Source organism: Amblyomma americanum, chromosome 5, assembly GCF_052857255.1.
Source record: "Amblyomma americanum isolate KBUSLIRL-KWMA chromosome 5, ASM5285725v1, whole genome shotgun sequence".
NCBI lineage: Eukaryota > Metazoa > Arthropoda > Arachnida > Ixodida > Ixodidae > Amblyomma > Amblyomma americanum.
This window is the reverse complement of record NC_135501.1, coordinates 182,472,568-182,485,455: the sequence shown is the minus strand read 5'-3', so window position 1 is coordinate 182,485,455 and position 12,888 is coordinate 182,472,568. Positions and strand designations below refer to the sequence as shown.

At 47.8% G+C, this 12,888-nt stretch overlaps 1 protein-coding gene across 1 annotated transcript in view; it reads right to left on the bottom strand.

Annotated features, from left to right (window-relative positions):
• Positions 1-12,888, bottom strand: part of LOC144133119 (kelch domain-containing protein 3-like) — a 66,080-nt gene that overhangs the window by 40,233 nt on the left and 12,959 nt on the right. The window contains exon 2 of the mRNA XM_077665978.1: positions 10,671-10,721. Coding sequence (XP_077522104.1) covers positions 10,671-10,721 — 51 coding nt within the window. The remainder of the gene's footprint in view (positions 1-10,670; positions 10,722-12,888) is intronic.

Genomic DNA, 12,888 nt, shown 5'->3' with positions numbered 1-12,888 from the left:
GGCGCATGCGTTTCTAGAGCACGTGGGCCATCGGCTCCATGCTGCAGGCAGGCGACGGCGGTCTGCCTTTTCATCGCACCGCCGGAAGCGGCGGTCACCAACGTGCCAATCTTCTATAGTAGTTCCAACTTAAACACGATGCGGCGGTCCCTGCAGGCATCTCCCCCTACCAGCAGTCCTCGCTGCGCCGCTGCCTAGCAGAGGTGCAGTAATGGCCTCCCGTCGCTCGCCCGGCTTCCTCGCTGGACGGAAGCCATCTTGCGCACACGTATTCGCGCAGCCCATAGCCGCTCGCACGCAAGCCCCAGCGTGCGCCAGCTATTGCTCTCATCTCTGGGCTGTCGTGAACTTCGTAGCTACGGATTCATGGCAGCTTTCTCGCGCACCTTGGTGTGCCCACATAATTCTTTTAGGAACTGATGCAGCGGCGCGCGGCGCATTGCAAGTCTTGCGCAGCTTCACGGCCCTGCACCATAATGCCACTCTTACAGGCGTCGTTCGCGGCAGCGGATTTCAAGACAATGGGCGACTTCTAGCCCGCACTCTGCATACCTCAGCGCCTCCGACGACTGTGGCGTGTTGTTGGTGGCAGCGTGGCCGTCCACTGCGGTCATAGGCGGGAGAGATCTTCGGAGGCCCACCACACTATTGGTGCGAGTGACCATGGATTAACCTGCTCTACCTACATTGCCATCCTGTCGCGGCGGTATAGTTTGTGTTGTGTTCGCGTCGCTAGTGACCCCCCACCCCCACCGGATGACCCCCTTGTGCCTTGATCACCTTGATCTCGCCTGCCAAGCCGTATTGTGCCGCACGCTTGGTCTGCTGTGCCATGGGTGCGGCGCGCCAGTGCTCCTACCTCGAGACGTTTCCCTTCCCGTCTGGCTCCAAGCAGTCTTATCTCCGCACTTAGTCACAAGAAAATAAAACGGGTTGTAACGAGGATGTAACGCGTATGTTTGAGCGTTCGCTGTGCTGCGAGAAGGCACAGGACTGAAGGCTGCGTTGAATTCATGGTTGCAGCTGTTGCAGCCTTTTATTTCATTCCTGGGTTTCCGTTGGCAACGTCGTCAAGGTATGTTGGTTCATGCTTCTTTTTATTTTCGCCTCGTAGAACTAATTTTTTTCTATTTCCTGTTTTGACAACACGTCGCTGAAGCTTACTCCGAGGCTCGTGCGAGAGGCGAAGCGAGAGGGAGGTTTCAACCTGCAGAAAATCCGTGACCTGAAACCGCGTATCTTTATCGTATGCCCATCTCGTATTTTCTTTTGGCACCCAAGTTCCACTTTACATGCGTTTGCTTTTGCGTGTGCATATATGCTTTTGTAGCGCTTGGAATGTTTGCTTAAGGTGCATCAACTTTCAGCCTGTATTATGTTTTTCCTGTTTCATTTTTCAGGTTTCTCAGAGCTAGAGAAAAAAGTGGCCATTATTATATGCTGGTGCCACAGTGCTATGTGCATTACGCATTAAACGGTGCATACATATGCGTCCGCTGTTTGTATTCATTTAAATGCAAAAAGCAATCTAGTAAACTGAAATGGCATCTGTATTGCGCTGCTATTTCCTGTCATATGGGCGGGATCGGGCGACTTTTTGAATTCGTATTTCCTTTGTGTGTAAAATGCTAGCACATTTCAAGTAAACAGGCAAGTCCAGGACGGCCGAGCCAGCATGCATTCACACGAGTGGACGGATATAATACACCGCCTGCAACGTAAGCATGTGCCTGAAATTTGGCACATATGTGCGCTTAGATGCCTGAAGGCTGCATGAAAAAGGAGAAATAACTTTATTGGGCCAGAGCCGAGAAATCAAGCGTTAACCTTTTGGGGTTTTTCATGGGACGCACAACTTTTTGGACACTGCTAATTGTGGGGACGTTTTTTGGATGTGTTCGGGAAAAATGAGCACCTGCTGGGGAGATTCCAAATGTCCCGATGGGCTATTTTTGGGAGATTTTGAGGAGGTTTTGAGTTTGTTGGGATGTAACAAATACATTTAACACAATTAACAAATCAGAACATTTTACGCCGTTCAAAGCTTTCATGTACTTGCAAAACAAGTAAACGCGAGGCCAAACAAACTGGAGAAGTACCACAGCGGACACAAAACACAAAGGCTTCCATATGAAAACAATTCTCTGCGCTCATTTAGACCCCCTGGCTTGAGAAGCTCTGCATGACTTGTCTCAAGGGGCTCTGACTTTACACAAGCTCAAACCATTCGCGGCACATTATAAGGCTGAAGTAACCCAAGCTGACGTCAAGCAAGTTACTTGCACATACAGAGACATCGTAACCGAAGGGTGATATTTCAGCTTATTCTCCTTATGACCAGGGGTGGGAAACCTCATGAGGTCGACCTCAACCTCAAAATGACCTAAACCTCACGTCGTGAGGTGAGGTTGAGGTGAGGTCGGCGACGGCTCGAAATTTTGTGAGTGAGGTCAGCAAATCAGACCTCAACCTCACGCGTGAGTTTGAGGTTGAGTGAGGTCGAGACTTTTTGCAGTTGCCACGTCTTACTCCGACGAGTGCCGCTTCCGAAGCGGAGTTGCAGCGCATCACCGCAGTGTTCATGGAACGACGCTTGGTGTTCGGTTTCCCCTGTTTGGACAACCGGATGCCACAGTTCCCTCTTAGCTTCCGGTGCTGCGCCGTAATGTCCGTTCAGTACGAGCCTACAGGAAGACGCCCTACTTTGGTCTTCCCGGAAGGAGTGTTACCGTCACAGCACGCCACTCTCCCTTACCCTTGCCCCGCTGGCGTAGCACCCGGCTGCCTGCGCGCCGGTCGGCTCAAACTCCCAGGAGCGCGCAAAGCACGCAACTCACGTTGACCCGCGGTAGCTTTTGTTTGACGTCGCAAACAAACAAGTTCTGTCCAATAAGCACGCAATAAATTCGTCGCAGCGCGGATGGCCCCAAGCAAGACAGCTTCGTGTTCATGCTCGTTGCCGGCACTGACGTCACGGCTCTTGCCTTGCAGTCGAATAAAGGGGATCCTGCTGTACATTACAAGCTGACTAAACAGAAACTGGAGTAGTCAGCCCAGGCAAGAGGATATGATTCAAGCTGTTCCTAACAAGGACATCTGCTGGTTTGATTAAAAAAGCACGATGCCAGAAAATCCTGTATAACACCGCTGAAGCTTTTGATCGGTGACTCAACTTTCGAATCTCACACTACTTCTGTATATACCCCTTCCGTAATGCAAGCAGACGCGAATATAATTTCACTTTTTATCCTTCCGACTAACATCTTTTTTTTTGTCTCCGCTTCCTTGTTCCTTCTCGGAAATTCGCCTATTATGCCGAAACACCGCAACACGAGGCGAACGTGCCAGCATAGCGGTGTTACAGCGGCGAAAAAAGGCAAAACTATAATGAATGTACGGTGATGTGGTAGCTGATTCCTTTCCTTTTTTTTAATGATGATGTGTGAAAAGAACTGATTCCATGCTCGCGCAGTGCTGCTGAGTCGCTCTTTCAAGCTTTCTAATATGACGTTTAATGGGGCACACTGTTAATAATTAATAATTGTTTTTTGGGGGAAACGAAAATGGCGCAGTATCTGTCTCATATATCGTTGGACACCTGAACCGCGCCGTAAGGGAAGGGGTAAAGGAGGGAGTGAAAGAAGAAAGGAAGAAAGAGGTGCCGTAATGGAGGGCTCCGGAATAATTTCGACCACCTGGGGATCTCTAACGTGCACTGACATCGCACAGCACACGGGCGCCTTAGCGTTTTTCCTCCATAAAAACGCAGCCGCCGCGGTCGGGTTCGAACCCGGGAACTCCGGATCAGTAGTCGAGCGCCCTAACCACTGAGCCACCGCGGCGGGGCGGCACACTGTTGCTCGCTTCTGTTTTTAGTGTGCGATTTTTGTTTGTATGTTTCTAATCATTTTATTTTTTTTATTTTCTCGTATGGGATCAGTTAGGTTGGCGGCCAGCCTTGCAGACGACCAGGCACTACACGTCATCTTTCGTTTAACTATTTTGCAGAGACCCATCGTTCACTTTAAACGGCTTCGCAGAATGCTCACGCGGTGCTCGCGGGTAAAAAACGTCCCGGATGCTGGCGTACCGTTGATTAGTTCAGTCAGTTTGAAGGAAAACAAGTGATTGACTTGAAGCAGCTTCTCTCTGGTGGTTGACGAAATGGTACCCAGAATTATGTTGAGCCGTATGAGTATTTAGGCGTTTTTTTTTCCCAGGGTGGGGGGCTCGGAAAAAGATTTCGCTGCGGGAAAATTTGAGCGGAGAGCCATGGTTCTCGTGACAGAGAGAGCGGTTCACGCTGCCCACTCTAGGCTAATTGTTTTGACCCGTGTGATTTTAATAGTTGGCAGTGTTCGAAGACGTAATCTAGCCCTTCCTTTCAAAATGCCGCGGAATCACCGAGTCATCGGGGGATTCCCAGGATTTCGAAACCATTACCATCACCACCTGGAAGGTAGTGGCGGAAACGGGGGAGGGTCTTGACCTCCCAGGAACATCAGCATCATCATCCCTAATTATTAGCTGCAGATATTCCTTTTTTCCCGCACAATAATTGTCTTCGGTTGCTGGGTAATGTGCAATATTTAATCAATATTCTGGCAGCATTTAATTTGGTAGCAGTATATCAGACTTCCCCGGGCTCATAAGGATGCACTGTTAGCATCATCATCATCGCCATCATCTCGGGAGTCAAAGGCATGTGTCGTTGCATGATCTTTGCAGTATGTCATACATGAGAATTGGCGCGTTTACCTGCTGGACAATCCGAATGTCATCAATGTGGACAGGGTTGTGGGCACTCTTTGTAATGCGTCATGCGCGCATGTGAAATAATTTGGGATCCATATGGATCTTGAAATGGGGGTGGAAGGGGGCCTGGTATTACGAGAAATTACATCGTTGTCACGTGAGTAGGTGTGATGTCTTATTACAGCATCGTCACGTGACTAGGTTTGATGGCACAATACAACGCTGTCACGTGACCTGGTATGACGTCGCACTCATATATTTACATTAATAGTTATACTAATTTATTTAGGATCTACCTAACTATACTAATTAGCATTAATTAATTAAGTGACGTCTACATCTCCATCGCGTGACCCGTCGGCACGTGACGTCATATGGTGCCGTTTCTTGCGGGCACTTTTTTCGCGGATATGACCTTGAAAGTGAGCCATCTAATGATTTCGCAATAATAAAAGAAACCGCTCGCTTCTACACAGACATAAATACAACGTGCCTCTGTTGGTGTACTACAGACGCAGCTTGTTAAGTGTTTTCGAAGGCAACATACAGAGGACTGAAAAGACCATTCTCGCTATATGCCGGATAGAGCTAGAAAATCTAAATATACTGATATGCGTCTGCATAACCCTCTTATTGGAAAGTACATCGACGACCAGTTTCTTTATATTCGGTATTTTCAAGCCTGAAGAGAGTATCGTGAATACCCCCGCCGCTCCTCCTCCCATTTTCTGGTAGATGGTGTAGAAGGTCAGTGTTTGTGAATTGCCAGTTCGTGCGTGAATGAGCGAGATGCTTCCAATACGAACAAGAATACACGAAGCAGGTTGCAAAATATTGACACATATAAAGTACTCACCGACGTACTGGTGGTAACCGCGTATGGGACACCCCGGCCCGCAGGCCATATACTCTCTCAGGGTTCATCCCAGATTACAAGCTTCTCCTATTGCGTGCACATCAGTAGTGTCTGTACACACCTTATCAAATAATACCATTATCATTTTTGCTTTGCTGTCTCACAGGATTCTCAGAATTGTATTGAACTGAAAACTTCTTAATCGTCTTTTGTTTTGATTTTCGTTTGTTTTCTGAGGTCGAGCAGCAGACCTCAACCTCACAATTTGAGGTTGAGGTGAGGTTGAGTGGGGTCAGCAGTGGCCTCCTGAAAAGTGAGGTGAGGGCGTCTAAGGAGACCTCAACTGACGAGGTTGAGGTTTAGTGAGGTCCGCAAATTCTTTTTGAGGTTGAGGTGAGGTCCAGATTTTTGAGGTCAAATGCCCACCTCTGCTTATGACTTCAGCATCGTGGCCCCGAGAACCGAACCCAGTAAAGCATCCGCCCCCACTCCTCCTGTAGGGTCTCTTTCGTAATACATTCTTTCCCTCTCTCCTAAATTCCCCTCAAAGCCTTCCCCAAAGGCCATTTATGCAACGCGGGAGAAGCCTAAGTAGGGAGCACAATCGCACTGGTTGCCAACGGCGACGTTTTATTGCATCACCGTTCTCTGCATGCATTCGTGGCAACGATTACGTTTACAAGGTCGGTGCGTATGGAGGCGCGCGTTAAAAGCTTCTATAGATATCTCAGTAGATATCAAAAGCTTCTATAGATATCTCAGTAGATGTGAAACAAAAGGAAAATAAAACGCTCGGAATCGAAGAAGACGGCTCGAAGCAGTGTTTGAGCTGTCCCGAATTAATGTGATCTCGTACTAATTAAAGACCCGCCGCGGTGGCTCAGTGGTTAGGGCGCTCGGCTACTGATCCGGAGTTCCTGGGTTCGAAACCGACCGCGGCGACTGCGTTTTTATGGAGGCAAAACGCCAAGTCGCCCGTGTGCTGTACGATGTCAGTGCACGTTAAAGATAATAATTGGTTTTTTTGGGGGAAAGGAAATGGCGCAGTATCTGTCTCATATATCGGCGGACACCTGAACCGCGCCGTAAGGGAAGGGATAAAGGAGGGAGTGAAAGAAGAAAGGAAGAAGAGGTCCTGTAGTGGAGGGCTCCGGAATAATTTCGACCACCTGGGGATCTTTAACGTGCACTGACATCGCACAGCACACGGGCGCCTTAGTGTTTTTCCTCCATAAAAACGCAGCCGCCGCGGTCGGGTTCGAACCCGGGAACTCCGGATCAGTAGTCGAGCGCCCTAACCAGTGAGCCACCATGGCGGGTCGTTAAAGATCCCCAGGTGGTCGAAATTATTCCGGAGCCCTCCACTACGGCACATCTTTGTTCCTTTCTTCTTTCAGTCCCTCCTTTATCCCTTCTCTTACTGCGCGGTTCAGGTGTCCGCCGATATATGAGACAGATACTGCGCCATTTCGTTCCCGAAAAAACGAATTGTTATTATTATTATTATTATTATTATTATTATTATTAATGCTAATTAAATGGCGGGCGAAGTCCACACGCAAAGTGTAGTTATGCGTTCTTCCCGAGTTCCAGCGTCCACGACTCACGGCGCACAGGACGCCTCGTCTTATGCGTGTCTCGGAAACGAGTTCGATGGGGGTATTTATGGCGCGGTCGATACCGACTTCTCATCGCGCGCGATTAATGTCCAGTTCCCGTGACGACCCGCGCTCGCGAGTCGCGGTCGTCTATTTTGCGCCTGAATTTCGGTTCACAACATAACGCTTCGTAACGACCAAGAGAGAAGGCTGCATTTTAGCTAAACAATACGTACAGCACAGCATGCACCTTACGTCCATATAAGATACCACAGAGTCAAGCTTACATAAACGTTATTGAGGGGTGTCACATGAGTGACAGTGGCGAATGGGTTATAAGCAAACTATGCATGCAGTCGATGGTGGGCAGGATATTTAGTTGCAAAGTACTGATAGTTGAAAAACACCTTTACTGTCACAACAGTATAGGAAAGTTCTTGGACCCGCTGCTTGAAATAGATATATTTGCAATATTGTTTTATAGCTATGAATGATCCAAACATTATAGCAATGTTTAGTAGGCTATACTAAAACAATGTTTATTTGAAACGTTATACTAATGCTTACGACACCACAAATAACGTTATTTGTAATGTTTTAACATTATAGTTAAAAATTAAATTGTTGCTTAAAGCTGTGGTAACGTTATATGTTAGATTAGGACATTACATTAGCTTTAAGAACGAACAAATAACTTTATATGTTATATCGAAAAAATTAGTTTAACATTGCAGGTAAACATTAGTCTAATGTTGGCTTTTAAATGCTATTGAAACTTGGTTGATTTCCTTTTCAACAACCAATTTTCAATAGCATTTAAAAGACAACATTAGAGTAATGTTTACCTGCAATTGTTAACCTAATTTTTTCGATATAACTATAAAGTTATTGTTCGTTTTTAATGCTAATGTAATGCCCCAATCTAACATATAACGTTACTGCAACTTTAAACAACATTTTGGTTTTTGGAATTTCTCTAGGAGTCCAGCGTCACGCGCCTGGACCAAAACTCCCAAAACCTGCAACTCTATTCAAGGAAATGGACGAGGTACTCGACTCACACTGCAGTTATGATGGCGCGCGAGCGGACTTCCCCAAGTTATCCTGGTAAGATATTGGTGTGTACATTCTTCTGTTTGCGATCTTCAATCGTATTACAATGAGCGAAACTTCCCGTATCGCCCGCTTGATTTGTCACTTGTCAACGGTGGTCTTACAAATAATATTAATAATTGGTTTTTAGGGGGAAAGAAAATGGCACAGTATCTGTCTCATATATCGTTGGACACCTTAACTGCGCCGTAAGGGAAGGGATAAATGAGGGAGTGAAAGAAGAGAGGAAGAATTAGGTGCCGTAGTGGAGGGCTCCGGAGTAATTTCGACCACCTGGGGATCTTTATCGTGCCCCGACATCGCACAGCACACGGGCGCCTTAGCGTTTTTCCTCCATAAAAACGCAGCCGCCGCGGTCGGGTTCGAACCCGGGAACTCCGGATCAGTAGTCGAGCGCCCTAACCACTGAGCCACCGCGGCGGGTTGGTCTTACAAACCAAAGTTCAATAAACGCCAAGAGCATCGAAGACGAAAAACATCGGCTGAACCATATGCAGTTTATAACATCTATCGATGGGCTGCTTGCCAGCTTATTTTTGTTGAACAAGAAAAAAGAGGCACGTTTATTGCGCGATAGAGGCGTGTTCAAAGCTTTTTAATTAAGGACTAATTACTCATTACTCAGCAACAGGGTCTAGCTACAGGGTAATTACTTATAGAGTCTACGTTGTTTCGTTGTTGCCGCACTTAATGTATTCAGCAACGGTGAACCCCCTGCCTTGAGGTCAGCGTGGATGACTATATAAGTACAGGACTCCAGTTAATCTTGTGTTGAGTGAGAACAGACGTACGTTTGAGCTCATGATTAGCCGGGGTACATGCTTGCCTCTGTTATAATATATAATTGGTTTTTGGGGAAAGGAAATGGCGCAGTATCTGTCTCATATATCGTTGGACACCTGAACTGCGCCGTAAGGGAAGGGATAAATGAGGGAGTGAAAGAAGAGAGGAAGAATAAGGTGCCGTAGTGGAGGGCTCCGGAGTAATTTCGACCACCTGGGGATCTTTATCGTGCCCTGACATCGCACAGCACACGGGCGCCTTAGCGTTTTTCCTCCATAAAAACGCAGCCGCCGCGGTCGGGTTCGAACCCGGGATCTCCGGATCAGTAGTCGAGCGCCCTAACCACTGAGCCACCGCGGCGGGTTGGTCTTACAAACCAAAGTTCAATAAACGCCAAGAGCATCGAAGACGAAAAACATCGGCTGAACCATATGCAGTTTATAACATCTATCGATGGGCTGCTTGCCAGCTTATTTTTGTTGAACAAGAAAAAAGAGGCACGTTTATTGCGCGATAGAGGCGTGTTCAAAGCTTTTTAATTAAGGACTAATTACTCATTACTCAGCAACAGGGTCTAGCTACAGGGTAATTACCTATAGAGTCTACGTTGTTTCGTTGTTGCAGCACCTAATGTATTCAGCAACGCTGAACCCCCCTGCATTGAGATCAGCGTGGATGACTATATAAGTACAGGACTCCAGTTAAACTTGTGTTGAGTGAGAACAGACGTACGTCTGAGCTCATGATTAGCCGGGGTACATGCTTGCCTCTGTTATAATATATAATTGGCTTTTGGGGAAAGGAAATGGCGCAGTATCTGTCTCATATATCGTTGGACACCTGAACCGCGCCGTAACGGAAGGGATAAAGGAGGGAGTGAAAGAAGGAAGAAAGAAGTGCCATAGTGGAGGGCTCCGAAATAATTTCGACCACCTGGGGATCTTTAACGTGCACTGACATCGCACAGCACACGGGCGCCTTAGCGTTTTTCCTCCATAAAAACGCAGCCTCTGTTAATAATAATTATAATTGGTTTTGGGGGAAAGGAAATGGCACAGTATCTGTCTCATATATCGTTGGACACCTGAACCGCGCCGTAAGGGAAGGGGTAAAGGAGGGAGAGAAAGAAGAAAGAAAGAGAGAGGTGCCGTAGTGGAGGGCTCCGGAAAATAATTTCTACCACCTGGGGATCTTTAACGTGCACTGACATCGCACAGCACACGGGCGCCTTAGCGTTTTGTCTCCATAAAAACGCAGCCGCCGCGGTCGGGTTCGAGCCCGGGAACTCCGGATCAGTAGTCGAGCGCCCTAACCACTGAGCCACCGCGGCGGGTGCAGCCTCTGTTAATTTTCATATTTTGTCCTGATTTCTATATACTCTTTGGTCATCGCTCGTGTATACGCCACACTGTCGCGTGCTTGTCTTATTTTTTCACAGGAATACTGAATGAACAGGCTACCAATAGGGGTTAGCTGATTTCCTGGCAAGGACAGAAGGTAAAACCGTCCCATCCACAGCGGAAAAGAGACAACAGGGTGCAAGTGGAACACGAGGTGTCACTTACGGGCCTTTCCGCATCACCAGGGCTCCCCTCTCGGTGGTCTGGGTACGGGACCTGGGGTGCATAGCGCATGCGCAGAAAAGGTGAAAAGGAATGAGGAGATGCATGCCGACACACATTACAGGAACAGAAAACAAAACAGAACAGTACGCTCGAAACAAAACATAGCATAACTTAAGCTTTGGCAGTGATCCGCGCTTAGGGCTCGAAGCTTTATAGTCTTGATTTATGGATGTCGATTTCGGCGTTCAAGTTGCACAAAGCACATATATCCCAATCTAAAACAAATACAGAACCATGTCAAAAATACGACAATACGTTTCGCAGTTCTGTCGTAACGACCGATTTTTCTGTTGTTTTGTTGTATAGTACTGAAGTTTTTCTATGTCTGAGGCACTTTTCTGTAGTAAGTGCACAAAACTGTTATTAGTAATAAAATTTTTCTTTCCACAACCTGTTATTGGTCAAAAACATTACAGAAAATCTGTTGTGACGACACAAAATTCTATGCTGTGTGTTTCGACGCATTGAGGTTCTAAGATACCTTGTTTACTAAAAGGTGAGAGTCGAGGATTTCAGATCAACCCTCCGAGGAAATAAGTTGTGCAGCCTACGTCTCCAGTAAGAGCATCATGACCGTGGGGAGCCCTCGAGTGACGTCACAATAGCCCAAGTGAGTGGTAGCAACGCACCAAATTGGTCGTTATGACGTCATGACTTCTTTATCCCCTTCGACGCGACGCCACAGGAGTTAGGCAAGGTGAGAAACAATTCTCGATCGTGCTTCCGCAACGTCACTAGAGGTACCCAAAGTTACGTCACTAGAGGGTAGATAGGCTAGCCAGGCAAATACAACCTCGTTACCAGAATACTTGTGACGTCACGGCACTGACAGCCCTGAAAACGCTTATACGCCACGCAAGATGAGGCACACGGGCCTATCAAGATAAGAGCAACCTTCAAAGCGTATAAAGGAAAAATCGTAATCGCTATTCTTACCGCCGGCTTCTGTCTGTCGTCGCCGGTATATGAAGATATATGTGGAGCTTCGTGTGACGCTATAAGGAGCTATCTGCTGACGTCACGGGCCGGCTATACAACACAATGCGAGCTAGACCGTAGAGAAAGCGAACAATGACCAAAGCGGCGTTCGCGTGCTGCGGTGTCATTGTTCTCGCCTTGTCCCCCGCGCGCGCCTTCCTCGACTGAACAATGGCGCGTTTATAAGCGGCAGCTGTGCGGGTAGGACGACCGAGGCAAAAGCAAGGCCTTCCGCGGACGCACAAAGAGCACGCGTCCCTATGGAGTGAGACGCTTGTTACCACACAAGGGTCCGTGAACGACGCGGTCTCACACCCCGCCTTCCGTCAAAGACGGGCTCTGAATGCGATATGACCGGCCAGTGCGTCTCTCAAATCGACTACGGCCTTCACATGGCGATGAAGAGCGAGTCCATAGAGTTGGCACGTGCGTCTTATGTTTGGGACTGGAGGCATTTTTGAAGCGAAAAGCTTCACTACGCTAGGTAAAGCAGTCGTCGCGTAGCCCGGAGAATGACCCTGAACGACCTTCGGCCCAGGCACGTCAGCCGTGTATGACCATATCATCATCATCATCATCATCATCAGCCTGAGTACACCCACTGCAGGGCAAAGGCCTCTCCTATGTCTCTAAAATTAACCCGGTCCTTTGCCAGCTGCGCCCACCCTATTCCTGCAAACTTCTTAATCTCATCCGCCCACCTTATGACCATAAGTGGCGCAATTATGGTGTCGAACCCTAGGCGCATGACCTTTACCCATGACATTTAGTTGACCTCTGGCTTTGAGCTGACCTTTGGGTCGACCTGTGACCTTAAGAGCATCCGATGGGGTGATATGAAGCCACGTGATGGCATCCGATGGGTGTGTCGTAAGACCATGTGACACCAAATCACAGCCACGTGGTCGTGTGGGTATATATAGAACGGCTGTCCCGAGCGTGTAACGAAGCTGCAATGGATGAGCCTCAGACGCTTAGCAAGCGTGCTTGCTTTGCGCTGAATTCCAGGGTTAGTCAAGTTAAGCAACTGCCAATCTTTTTCTCAGTGTAACTTCCGCCTATCATCGTCATCAGCCTGACTACGTCCAGTGCAGGGCAAATGCCTCTCCCATGTCTTTCCAATGAAGCTTGTCCTTTGCCAGCTGCGCCCACCGCATTCCCGCAAACTTCTTAATCCCAT